The sequence below is a fragment of the Dendrobium catenatum genome, unplaced genomic scaffold (genome assembly GCF_001605985.2).
Source record: "Dendrobium catenatum unplaced genomic scaffold, ASM160598v2 fragScaff_scaffold_1358, whole genome shotgun sequence".
In the NCBI taxonomy this organism is placed as follows: Eukaryota; Viridiplantae; Streptophyta; class Magnoliopsida; order Asparagales; family Orchidaceae; genus Dendrobium; species Dendrobium catenatum.
The window spans coordinates 281,453-295,819 of record NW_021319820.1 but is presented as its reverse complement, the minus strand read 5'-3'; the positions used below and the strand labels follow the sequence as shown (position 1 = coordinate 295,819).

The 14,367-nt window shown below is 38.0% G+C and overlaps 1 protein-coding gene across 1 annotated transcript; it reads right to left on the bottom strand.

Annotated features, from left to right (window-relative positions):
• Positions 1-407: 407 nt before the first annotated feature.
• On the bottom strand, positions 408-13,602 carry LOC110100146 (protein DETOXIFICATION 45, chloroplastic-like). The gene is made up of 7 exons (XM_028699664.1): positions 13,314-13,602; positions 11,539-11,930; positions 9,672-9,814; positions 2,389-2,514; positions 2,116-2,294; positions 1,666-1,801; positions 408-580 (listed from the first exon to the last, which is right to left on the bottom strand). Exons 2-7 carry the CDS (start codon positions 11,865-11,867, stop codon positions 423-425), a joined length of 1,071 nt encoding a protein of 356 aa, XP_028555497.1. The 5' UTR covers positions 11,868-11,930; positions 13,314-13,602; the 3' UTR covers positions 408-422.
• Positions 13,603-14,367: the final 765 nt, after the last annotated feature.

Here is a 14,367-nt window from a genome sequence, read left to right as displayed (position 1 = left end):
TAGAGCTGACTCAAGTATTACTTTAGGGTTACTTGCGAACTCAAGTATTTCCTATCAAAAACCCTAAGAAATCAAGATCATTATCACGAATACAAACCAGGAAACTAACAACTATTTCTTTAACAACGCATTACTAACTAAACAAGTTGTACTTGTAGCCAAAATAAATAAATAAAAATCACAAAGTGGACCAGTCATGCTTAGAATATGGCCGTTGTTGATGACGAGGATGATGATGATGTGGAAGCAAAAGTATTTTCAAGAAGAGAGTATGAAGTACAATGCTTCTTTCAGATGTGAACTAGAAATTGTCAAGCAAAGAAAAATGTTAGGCATATTAGCATTAGAGTTGAGATATCCACATACTACAGAACCTGCATGAAATGAACTTCAGTATAAGAATTCTTGCAAGCGTTTAAGTTTTATGCAGGGTATGAGCAACTTAAAAACAAAACAGAAATATAAATAAAGAAAGTGGCATACTGAGATGCAACGGTAGCAATAGCAGCTCCAGTTATGCCAAGGCCAAAAGAATAGGCAAGCAATGGAAGAAAAATTATTGATGAAAGATTACCAAATCCTGCAAGTAGATCAATAGTTAGACAAAAAAATGCCCTTGGTTGTGAAACAGCAAAAGCTAGTGAAGGAAAATTATGTCAACAAAAATTCCTAGAGAAGCAATGTTGCTTCAAGTTTTCACATGCATGACACCTAACAAACAGGTGGATGGTCTTTGAACAGAAATATCAGTGCCCTTTTTTAAGGGTTCAACTTGGAAATTCCTTGAGACTATACCACCCAATGAACTTATAAATGTAATTCAGATGCTCATGACAGTTATAGTGTGTTCATGAATAATCAAGAATAGTAATCAGATAAATTTCAATTTAATTTCGAGTTATTCAGGCCAGTCCAACCTGACCTAAATTACAATTTACTCTAGAAACCTTACCCAAATATTAACTGAGTAAACCTGAACCTAAATTTTTTTTGTCGGTTCATGCTGGGTTGTTCTTTCAAATTATTTATTCACACCCTTATCCAAGTGAACAATTATAAAACTCCATCTCACTCTCTTATGTGATACTTTCTCTCTGTCTAATTTTAGAGTAACTGTAATGTAATATTTTCTCTCTTATTCAAACCCCCACAATATTGATTCTCTATTGGTTCTCTAGAGAAAGCAAGTTTATAACTTTCACAAGTAGAAGCAAAGGAGCCAAAGAACGAAAATCCTTCGTTGCTATAAGACCACAAAAGCATAAGTTATTGATTGTTACGATCACCAGAAAACAAGGCTACAAAGAAAAAGCGACGGGTATTCCTCATCACTTTCTTAAAGTCCAAATCCGCAAGTTTGATGTATGTCATAGATTAATAATTTCAACCTATGTTTTGATACTAACATACCAAACGTTTCAACAAAATAAACGAAAATAACAAGAAGAATGGCTCTTCCACATAACAAACCATTTTACTAAACTGTGATCAAATTCAAAAGCAATGATAACATAATATCAAGCATTTAAAATAAATACAAAATCTCATTAGTGATCAAACATTAACAACTTGAGGGGAAAGGCTACTTAAATCGTAGATTGGATAAAATGACATAGAAGAGAGGATGTGTAGGCAATAGCAACTTCAATACGTAGTTAAACTTACCTACACAAACCAAAGGAGTTTTCGTATCCTTGAATCCACGGAAGACTCCTTGAATAGCCAGGGAAACAACAACTGCAGGAGCCCCCAAGGCTCTTAGAGAAAGAAACTGCTGAGCTGGGCTACGCATAGGAGAAATCTGTCCAGAATGACTTTTATCAACCATCCATCTTGAAGATCGAAGGCCATAAATTAAGTATGAATTAAGTATTACAAATGTTTTTTTCACGTTAAAAATTGCCTCTGGGAAGACATTCCACATACAGAAGATGCTCCAAAACCAATAAAAATATTGAAAAATATTATGACGTTGAAAGAAGGTCCTAATGAGCTCTGATTAAAAAAAAAATTACCAGAAGCAAACACAGAAGGAAAAAATCAGATATTGAATCTCGAACACAAATAATCTCGAGAAATAAAGAGAGTGAAAGTCCTGTAATCGTTCCAACTTACCCGAGATATGCCCATCATATTTAGGAAAGCTCCAGCACCCATGAACAAAGCTAAAGCTTCAACCGCACCAATTATAGAAGCTAGCAGCAAGGCCGTTGAGACAGAGGGAAGTACCAACTTTTCTACAATGTTCTGAGAAGGTTTTTTATTTGCCAAATAACCTTTTTGAGAAGCTTTATCTAAAAAAGCATTGGTCCATAATCAGCCGCATTCAAATCATAGTTCAATTCCTGAAGCATGTTAGTCATTAGTTGCCTGATATAAATAGCATACCTGCATCTTTTGAAAGTTCTTCAGCAACAAATGAAGTTGTAACACTAAGCAGGGGAACGTTGAAGAGCTTTGATATGATGTTAAAGATCGATACTGATACCCCAGCTGCGGCCAACTCCACAGGACCTTCAAACAAAAGCAAGGAGGGTCAATGATTCAATAAAACTAAAACACATTACAAAGTTATATTGGAGAGCATTCCTTCAGGAAAATGTGAGTGATTTTTAAAAAAAATGATGTGTGTGTGTGTATATATATATATATAATTTATTTATATGGGGTACTATAGAAGAGCTAAGAGTAAAATATCTATCATCATTATTAGCTTTATTATTTAGCTTTAGCTTTATGAATCGTCATTCTCGATTTATTCCAGTTGAATGCTACATGAAGTAGCAAACTAATTTTGTACAAATCTTTTCATAACTTCTATTCAAGTTGGCATTGGTCTACCCCTTCTTCTATAATTTCTAAGACCTAATTTGAATTTTTATCTTGTTTAAAATGCTTGCTAGGACATTAAAAAAAAATGCTTGCAAGGACATAAAGCCGAGCAGCAGATTATTTTAAGAGCAGATGTTAAAATATATATCTTAAAAGCTCAAATGCAATTAACAACGGTCTTGAAAAAAAATAATGATACAAGAAAAGCACAGAAAATGGAGTTTATTTCATGCTCATCTTGATATAATTTCATTAAAATTATTATTGTAATTTTTTTCAAGAAATAGTTGGGTTAGTTGTTAAAAGTTAGATAATAGTAAGGAGCTAATTGGTAGCTTGAAGTAGTTCAATGATATAAAGCTAATTGTATTATGACTGAAGTCAGTTATAATCTCTCCTCATTCATGTGACCAGCCCCCCACCTCTTCATCATCAATGCAAGCAGTAATTAAAATTCTAATTCAAATTCAAATTGGGAATTACAAGATTATTACAAGCATATTATCAAAATGGAGGTTTCATAAGCATTCAAGAAGAACTGCTAAATTCAAGATGATGCATGTTACAATTCAAGCATTCAGTTAGGAGGCTTTAAGAATTCAAAATATAAAGGTTACAAATCATTTAAAGTTTAATTCATGTGATTGACTGTTATAAAATTCAGATTGAAATTTATAAGTTATACAAATCCTCATTCAAGATTGAAATGAATGTATTTCAATTTCATTTTGCATTTTAAATTTCAAAGATAATCTCCTGTATTAAAAGTAGTTGATGAATTTAATGGGAAAAAAAACGTATTGCTTAGGCCATAAATTTGTGTCATCCTTGCTTTCGAGCTAAATTAATGAGAGATTATGAGAGAAATTTCAAATTGAGGGACTGTTTTGGAATTGGGAAGATTTTTTGCATGTTTGAGTAGCATTGTTTTCCAGGGTTGAGGGGTATCGAATATTTTGCTGACTTTTGTTTTCCAGGAGAAAGAGGGACTCTAGTGGACAGCTAGGGTTTGGGAGAGCCTGATCTTTCTCTCAAATCAAAGATCCATTATATCTTGCTTGTTTTCTTCTTTCTACCATTAATTAAAATGTTCTCTGTGAGTTTCCACCTAAACTTGTCTTTTTTACTGTTTGGGGTTTGCTGAAGTTCAGATTCAGCTAAGAGAACTGAATTTCTATTGGAGTATTTCATATCAAATTGGTATCAGAACACCATCAATTGGTAATACCTATGGCCAAGAGGAAAATGGAAGTATTGGAAGCAGAGATGGAACAATTAAAATCAGATTTTGTGGAGAATATTTTTGAATTTAAAAATCAGTTTCCAGCTGTCCATGAAAAGATGGATGAGAAGTTTGTTGTCGTGAAAGAAATTGTTGAAGAAGTTGCTTGAGGCTCAACCCAAGACAACATCATCGAAGGCGAGGGGAGCCACCGACGATTAAGTTGTGGAAACCCGAATTCGATTATGAGAGGGGAAAATCATGAGGTGGAGATTCTGGAGGGAGAATATAGGATGCCTCCTCTAGAACCTATTTCTAGGGAGGAGACAGGTAGTGGGTATGAGCGAAGGGGTGTTGATTTTGCAAGAAGATTGGCTAATTATGAGCAAATGGGTGCAAATTTTGAAAGAAGAAGAAGAAATTTTTAAAAAGGGTTTGGGTACGAGCACAGAAGAGGGGATAGGGACAGTTGGGGGAGATCGCCCTCTCGAGGAATGGGTGGATATGGAGAAATCAGGGGGAATGGAGGTGATCCGAGGGTAACGAAACTGAAGATACTTATCTTTGAAGGAGAGGATGCACATGGATGGATCTACAATGTGGAGAGGTATTTCACCGTCAATGATTGACGGAGGAGAGGCTGACAGCAACTGGCTTGAAGGGGAAGGCTTTGGCTTGGTACCTCTGTTTAAAATTGCGCAATGAGAGGCGCGCCTCTGCCCAATCTTGTTCAAAAACGCCCTGAGGCGAACGCAATTCATGGAGTTGTTGAGGCGTACGCCTCACAGTAGCTGAGGCGCGCCTCTGTTGTGTAATTGCGCAATTTAGAGAGAGGCGTACGCCTCAGCCAAGAGGCCCCACCCACTTAAAATGAACATTTCATTTCCCCCACACCCGTTCGGCCCTCCTCATTCCCGAAACTTACGCCTCGCCTCACGGACGAAAACCGCCTCGAGGCGTAGTTACGCAATTTTAAACCTTGCTTGGTACTAGTGGAGAGACATGACATTACCCATACGGAGCTGGAGGGAGTTCAAGGACTACTTGTTGAACACTTCCGAACCAACAAAAGAGAGGGCTTTTATGAGCAATTTTTCACCCTGACACCGGAAGGCTCAATGATAGAGTATCATGAAAGGTTTGAGTACCTTGCTAACCGACTGGATCGGCTTTCTAAGATTGTGCTAGAGGGAGACTTCATGAAAGAGCTCAGACTAGAGATCCAGGCGGCGGATAGAGTCATGAGGCCTTGTGACTTAAGAGAGGCTATGGAGCTAGCGCAATTAGTGGGGGACCAGAAGTACCTGGAGAGGGGTGCTAGAGGCAGCAGGTTAAGAGACTCGTACAGAATGACCACAACTTCCTTAGCTCCCAAGGGGCCAGCACCGAGAAGCCTTCGTGAGGCTTCAAAGGAGAAGCCTGTAGGAGGGGGATTCGGTGAAAATTTCAAGATGCTCATTGAGAAGGAACTGCAAGAGAAGAGGGCGAAGGGATTGTGTTTCAAATGTAATAAGAGGTACACACCAGGACACAGGTATAAGGATTGAACTCTTCAGGTTCTCACCAACTGTCATGACGTGGAAGCTGAGGGAGCTGGGAGCTGGGAGCGAGGCAGTGGTAGATAAGGAAGAAGAGCTGTATCTTGACATAGCAGAGGTTTCCTTAAATTCAATGATGGGATTCACTCTCAATCACACCTTAAAAATGAAAAGAGAAATATCCAAATAGAGATGTGGTGGCGTTGATAGATAATGGGGCTACCAATAATTTCACTCCAACCAGGTTGTTGACCAATTGGGGATGAAGTTAGTGGACACATTGAGTTATGGGGTAATGATGGGCATTGGGAAGATGGAGACATATAAAGGAGTGATTCAAACCATACAGGAGATTCAGGTGAGGGAGGACTTCCTTCCATTGGAGTTGGGAAGCATTGATGTTATCATTGGGATGAAGTGGTTACAAACCTTGGGGGATACCAAGGTTATTTGGGGAGCATTGACAATGGAGCCAGTAGTGGAGGGAAGGAGAATGATGATCAGAGGTGATGCAGGGTTATCCAAAGCCATGGTGTCACTCAAAACCATTATGAGGACCTTACAGGAGGTGGGAGGTAGATTTATTGTGGAGTTGCAGAGCTTGGAGGGGGGTCACATTGGAGAAAGAGAAAGACATTCCTCCTTCACTGCAGCTGCTTAACATCAGTTTAGTGAGATTTTTCAGCCACCTCAAGGATTGCCACCATCAAGGGAGCAAGAGCATGCCATCACCTTGAGAGAGAGTGTGTCACCAATTATTATCAGGCCATACTGCTAGCCTGAGATTCAGAAGGATGAATTGAAAAGTTGATCCGAGATATGTTGGAGAGAGAGATCATCCGATCAAATGTGAGTCTTTTTTCTAGCCCAGTATTACTGGTCATGAAGAAGGATGGGAACTGGAGATTCTACGTGGACTATTAAGCCCTAAATAAGGAGATTGTGCTAGACAAGTTTCCCATTCCAGTACTAGATGAGTTGTGTGGAGCAATGTTGTTCTCAAAGATGGATCTAAATGAGAGAAGAAGATATTAGTGTCCACCAGGTCGGTGGAGGAGCATTTGGAGCACTTGAGGGTGGTCCTAGAAGTATTACATGAACATCAATAAAGGGTTAATCTGAAGAACTGTAGAGTACTTGGGGCATGTGGTATCTCAGGAGGGAGTGGCTGCAGATTAGGCCAAGATTGAGGCAATGCAGAAATAGCCTCAACCTAGGAATCTAAGAGAGTTAAGGGGCTTCCTAGGATTTATTGAATACTACAAGAGATTTGTGAGGGGATATAGCACCATAGCCTGGCCATTAACAGAGCAGCTGAAGAAAGATAGCTTCTTGTAGGGAGAGGCAGCTACCTAGACCTTTGAGAGATTTAAGAAGGTCATGACCATAGTATTAGTCTTGTCCCTACCGATTTTCAGATAGATTTTTGTGGTAGAGACCGATGCATCAGAGTATGGATTAAGGGCAATGCTCATGCAAAATCACAGGCCCATCACTTACTTCACCAGGTTTTGACAACCAGAGCTAGGTTGAAGTCAGTCTATGAGAGGGAGTTGATGTTAATTATGTTAGCTATTCATAAGTGACGACCTTACTTGTTGAGCCGACATTTCATTATCAGCACGAATCAAAGGAGCTTAAAGTACATGTTAGAGTAGAGGATGGTGACCGAGGATCATCATAGGTGGTTGTCAAAGTTGTTAGGCTATGACTTTGAGATTCATTATAGGCCCGAAATGGAGAACAAGGTTGCTAGTGTCTTATCCAGATGAATGGGGGAGCTACAAAAGCTAATTATATCGATATCATTGATGCTAGATTGGGGGGCTATTAAAGAGAAGAGTGTGCAGGATGAGGAGCTAGGACGGATTAGAGATATCTACTTAAGGATGGGAATAGTCACCCTGGTTATTCTCAAGAGGGGGAGAGACTACTATAATAGGGGACGTTTGTAATGCCTCGGACCTCCATCTATATCCCATAGCTGCTACAGGAGTTTCATGGGAGCACAGTGAGGGGTCATTTTGGTGTTCAAAATACATACAGGAGATTGGCAGCTGAGTTGTATTAGAAGGGGATGTCAAGGATGTGGAAGATATGGTGGGTAGATGTGAGGTATACTAGCGAAACAAGCACATGGTCATGGTTCCTAGGGGGTTACATCAACCCCTAGCTCTACCAAACAGGGTGTGGGAGGAGGTGGTCACCATGAACTTTATCAATATGTTACCCTGATCTGAGGGGTTTATAGTGATATTGGTGGTGGTTGACAGATTGAGCAAGTATGCTCATTTTATTCACCTACGACCCTTGCACGGTAGTGACAGTAGCGGAAGCATTCATCAGAGAGGTGGTATGGGACCGGAGTCTATAGTGTTCGATAGAGATAAGGTGTTCCTCAATCATTTTTGGAGGGAGTTGTTCAGATTGCAGGGAACAGTGTTGCAGAGGAGCATCACCTATCACCCCAAACAAACGAGCAGACACAAATGGTGAACATAAGCTTGGAGACATACCTATGATGTTTTGCTTCTGAAACACCTAGGTCGTGGGCTATGTAGCTGGAAAGTGCAGAATATTAGTACAACACTTCTTATCATTCACCCCCAAATGATCTCTTTTAAAGTTTTGTATGGAAGAGAACCATCTCACTTGGTACACTTTGGGCAAAGGAGCACACCAGTTACCCCAGTAGAGTAGTATTTTGAGGAAAGGGATGGGGTGATAAATGAGTTAAAAATGCACTTATTAAGGGCTAAGCAAATTCTAAAGAAGCAGGCGGATGAGCGTAGAAAGGACATCTAGTTTGAGGTAGGAGACAGGGTATACTTGAATCTATGCCCCTACAGACAAAGGACGGTAGCTCACAGGAGGAATGAAATGTTGGCCCCAACCCCCAAGATACTTCGGCCCTTATGAGATAGTAGAGAGGATTGGAGTAGTGGCTTATTGATTAAGGTTACCCTCGCCCGCTACTATACACCCAGTGTTCCACGTATCACAATTGAGGAAAGATTTTAGGAACCATGCGGCTAGTTCAGAATTACCTGGGACACTGACAGAATATCTGGAGGTAATGCTAGAACTATTGGAGCTGAAAGGGGTGCGACAGGGAAAGCGTGAATTCAAAGAAGTGTTGATAAAGTGGAAGAACCTACCTGACCATGACACCACATGAAAGCCATATGAGAGAGTGAAGCGCTAGTTTCCGTCTTTTCACCTTGAAGACAAGGTGGATTTTTGGGAGGGGAGTATTGAGAGAGGTCCTTGGACCAGTCCAGCCTGAACCGATCTTGGTCTACTAACGGCGGAATATAGGTTCTTCCCCAGTCAATGCTGTCCCCTTTGGGGGTGGGTCCAGCAACCAAATTAATGAGGAATTAATAAGAGATTAGGAGGGTAATTTTAAATTGAGGGATTGTTTTGGAACCTGGGAGAATTTTTTGTATGTTTGGGTAGGATTGTTTGCTAGGGTTGAGGGGTATCAAATATTTTGTTGAGTTTTGTTTTCCTAAGGAGAAAGAGAGACTCTAGTGGGAGGCTAGGGTTTGGGAGAGTCGGATCTTCCTCTTAAATTGAAGAACCATTTTATCTTGCTTGTTTTCTTCTTCCTATCATTAATTAAAATGTTCTTTGTGAGTTTCCACCTAAAACTTGACTTTTTTTACTATTTGGGGTTTGCTGAAATTCAAATTCAACTAAGAGAATTAACTTTCTATTGGAGTATTTCCTATCAAAACCACCAAGGCTTGGTTTCCGAACCAACCAATGTGAGCTTTGTGATGCTCATCATATCATCTTAACCTATCTCCAATCTCATCCTAAACCTCTTAATCCTCTCAAAATCGAGCCAATTCTCTCTAAGCATATAAGAAGCCCTTGACATGTACTACTCACTTCCATTTGCTTAATCCTCAATAAAATACCATCCGCAACCACCGCCAACATCAACATCAAATATACTTGACTGATATTATAGAATTTAAACATTTATTTAAGAATAAGGTGCATTTTCAAATAAAGTTTCCACAAAGACAAACGATGAATCAAAGCATGATATAATATGACAAAAAAAATACCTAATCTACCAATAAAGGCCGTCTCCAGAAGTTGTGCAACTGGATCAAGAGCTTGTCCAACAATTGCAGGTAAGGCAAGCTTAGTGAGCTCATTTCTAGCACTTGTGTGATGCAGTCCATCAGTCAGAACTCCGACAAGCTTTCTGCATCAAGGGAAGCTTATGTCACGAAAAGCAAATTACATCATGAAATAGTTCAACCAAGTTCATTAGAAAGAAATATTTACAAACAAGTTTCAGTTATTATCTCTTAATGCATTGTCCTCCTTTCGAAAAAGAAGTGGCATTGACATCACTAGCTAGCCAATGAAAAAAGAGTTTTTAACAAACATTTAGAATATAACACATAAAGCAAATCATAATTTATCATTTCTTGATAATTTTAATCACAAAATCACAAATCGTAATTAATTGTAAGATTTATGCAGATAGTTATTTACTGCGTAAGGAAACAGTTAAAAACCGCAATTAACACTCATATACGTAAGCACTTTTGGTATCACATCCTGTATGAATCAAAATGGCTTTCCACAATTACAAAATGTGAAAATGACGCATAGGTTACCATAGAGAGTCAGTACCCAAGGACCACAAGTAGCCAAAGGGTACCCCAGAGAGTCAGTACCCAAGGAGCCATTGATGGAATGGATGGAACGGCTACCAAGGAGTTCAAATCCAGAGGAAGTGAGGAGGCACAACACTGGACGCCAATAGGTAAAAATTGATAAATGATGAGCCAAATTAAAATCACAAGGGCACCAAACTTGTCGCCAAGGTCGGGAATAGCATATGCACAACGCCCTACAGAAACGGCACTAGTACCTAGGCAAACCACAAGAGAGCAACCTACAAGTCAAAGCAACAGCAAGCGGGGGATAATGGACGCAAAACTGGGGAGACAAAGCTTGTTGGAATCTGATGAGAGTGTAATCGAGAGGACCAATTGAGTAAAGAGCACACTAACCAAGTTTGATCACAACAAATGAGCGGAAGTAAGGCATATGCTACCACGCACAAGTTCACCGAGGACAAAATGAATATGGGGGAGCGCCAGCAAAGGGCTGTCTGCAAGCGATGAAAAAATTGCGAGGATGCCTAGGGTGATAGATGTATAAGCTCTTCCAATAGAATGAACTATGTGAAACTCACTTAGGGGAGTGAGATGCATAAGCCTTCCAATAAAATAAACTAAGTGAAACTCACTCGAGGTCAGTTTAGGACAGCTTTCTCATAGCTTTGCTTTTCAGACTATTGTCAAACATCCTTCGCTTCTACTTTTTTGCCGCTTTTCAAAACTTTTTGTAGTGAGAAGTTTCTTTAGATAATAGAATTCACTTGAGTGTTGCGGCTACAAGAAAGCTATCTAGCTTTTTCAAAAGAAATTACAATGCCTATAGTAGCTTTAAAAAAAATTACTTTTCCAACAATAACTTTATAATCAACTTTCTAAGAAGTTGCAGCTACTCCAAAAGAACCATCAATCTAGAGGAAGAGACAATTTGAAACATGCGGGATGTGAAAGAATTATTTCTTGTTTCCCTCTTCTCAAAAAGTAGATTAACAATTTTGTGCACACATCAAATAAAAGTTAACCTAATTTGTGGCTAACTTAAGGTTGTTTGACCAACTTTTAAGTTTTAAATTGATTGTTGGGTGTACTATGGAAGTTCTAGCTTTATACCATCACCAAGTAAAGCCTAAAGAATCCCTGTTAATTATTTTAATGTTTATTTTGGTTGTCAATAAGTTTGAGATATTACCCAGTTAAAAACAGTCGTCAGCTAATAAGCACAAAAGAACAATCATTCTTGACTTGTCAGGCAAACTTGCAGAAACGCAAAGTAGAAGAAGAGGGGAAAAAAACTTACCGCCTATCCTTCTGACTGCTCACTGAAGGATATCCATTCGTCAGAGGTGTACTATCATCTAAATTGTATTCTGTACCATGCTGGTTACAAAGAACAGGAATAAAATACTTTCTACATTCAGTTAGAGATGACCGTGACAACTTTGCATGATCAGTTGCTAAAAAGGAGTTGTTAACTCTCTTGTTGAAGTAAACCCTATGCTTATGATGTTTCATAAGGTTTCGAGATCCATGTGAACATCTAGAATATAATTTTGTGACCATGTCAGCTCTTTCATTGCAACTCCCTGTTCTCAGCTCCGAAAAGCAGCCTTGTTGTATAGTTCTCATTATGAACAACCCTATTTCTTGTCTGAGATCAAGGACAATAGTCACAATAGATCAATCATGTACCTACATTTACAAGAAAGAGGTTCAAAACAAAATAAAATATTATTTTTCCAGTTCCTTGATGGTTAACCTGGAAAGAAACTTTATTTTTCTACACAAGGAATGAAATAAGATTTTGCTGAAAACAGGGAATTAAGGTCTCCTGTTGCATAAAATATAAATGAATGGAGAAGAGGGATTCATAAAGTCGTCACAAGTAATTGATATAGGCTAATCATGACAACAAAATATTTGTTTTTCTATTTTCAAAAGGCTCTATCATGTATCAATAGAAATATAGACATATACTAATGAGAATATATGACCATGAATTTGAGTTTAGAGTTTCCGAGTGCCTCCTATTTTTCTATGAATTCTCTTCTTCTTTCTTCTTTCTTCTTTCTTTTTTCTTCTTTCTTCTTTCTCCTAAAAAATAATAAGTTAATTAATATTAGAAATTTTGAGCACCTTCCAAAATGCTCTTTCCTTCTCCCAGCATAAATTGCATATTAACTGTAAATAGGAATTAGTTCTTTAGTTTAGTGATGCCATTAAATAATATATGCTACCCACAGTGAACCAAAATAATATACCAAGCTATCTGAACAGGGAACATAGCACACAACATTCAACATATCACATTGAATTAAACACACGGTATTAACAAATAATACCAAGTTTCACAGATAACATAACCATCTAAATAACACAAAACCAAACAGCCTTCGCACAAAAAGTATCAGCATGCTTAAATCAATTCCAGATTTCTAGCAGAATTCCGTAACGCAAACACTAGAAATCCCAACTTTGTACTGACGCTCAGCATATGCTCAAATTTAGTTTTACAGTATTGCCCAGGATAAAAAGCCAAACAAATCGATTTTCTACTACTTACAGAAATTGGTAGATAGATAGAAAAATACACTTCCAAGTAAATATTTTTAATTCTTTGATAAATCCCATTTTTAAATCAAGAATTTGTTAAACCCCACCATTCCCCAGATGGCTTTAAAGTATTTCTTCTATCATAAATTTCACATCTTAAAAGAAACAATCGAACAGTATTTACCAAGATTTAATAGTTTGAATCCTCTCAATATTTATTAAATCTAAAATTAAGGGATTTACAACTGGGGTTAAATCCTACTTGCAGCCAAACAGTCCCTGAGCCTGCCATATGATTGCCAAAAAGGATTCTCAAAATTCCTTGAAGCGAAGAAAACATTACCCAGCCAGAAGAACGTGCTTTTGGGCTCGACTATAGCAACTAACGAATATCACAAAGATAATCCAGAAAATAAAATAGAAGACAGAGAGAGCAAGAAAAACCAGACAACCTAAATTAATGAAAAACCAGCGAGGACGGAAGAATCAAAGCAAGCCGCGAAGAAACGGAGACTAGTTTACCTTAAAAAATCAAAAATATCGTGAAGCAGTCGGAAAATGAGAAGAAGATGATAAACATTGCATGGCTCGCCCTAGTGTCACTCCAGCCTTCTCTTTCCCGCCCGAGTTGTGCACAGGAGAGCGACGCGTGGAAAGACCGCACGGCATAATATATGCTCTTTCCGCGAAGGCTAGCACGCTTCCGGCCACCGTCCAAGGTGGCTAGGGTCGCCGGTGGCGGGAATCGGTTCGAGTTAAGCCCAAATGGGGAGAATCTCGAGTCGGTTCGATTCTAAGAAAAAATGCGACAGAAAATCCGATATAATTTATACAAATAAACATTCCATTTATTTTGAAATTTGCATTATATATATATATTTATCTTATATTGATTTTTAGATAAATCAGATAGTATAATTTATATTAAGATATTCTAATACAATTTCTTCCCAAAAAATTTTATTTCTCTTTATGAAATATTTAGAGGAATGCGCCACATCACCCAGTACCGAGCAAAAAAATAAAGTGACCCGTTCTAATTGATCTCCGGACACCATCCGGGGTCCGCACTGAATAATTTATCCACCAAAATGACCTAGAAAAGAAACTCCAAAGAGAATATTACCCGTACATGTTTTTGTCATTGATGAATGAAGAAATCAACCAGCACAATCCCTCGTGAGCGAAAAAACTCTAACAAAACTTGGACGAATATATGACGATCGATGACAATAAATAAAGCAAGCTGATTTTTTTTTTTTTTTTTTGGGATCATATACAATAAAAATTTGATCAATAATTGAATATTCATCAAATCCTAGTCAACTATATGTATTTGTTATTCAAAAAAATGTCAATCATAATTTGAATAAAATATTGTTAGAAAAAATTATAAAATGGTTCAATTCAACATTTGAATAAATTTAGTTTAATGTTCGAACAAGAAAAATAAAACCAAGAAGATCATAACATGCACAACACATTAAAAGAAAGCAATACATCGTTACACGTTCATTCATCTTGTTACGAAATTTTAAGAATATTTCATCCATGCAAAAAAAAAAAAATTATAAAG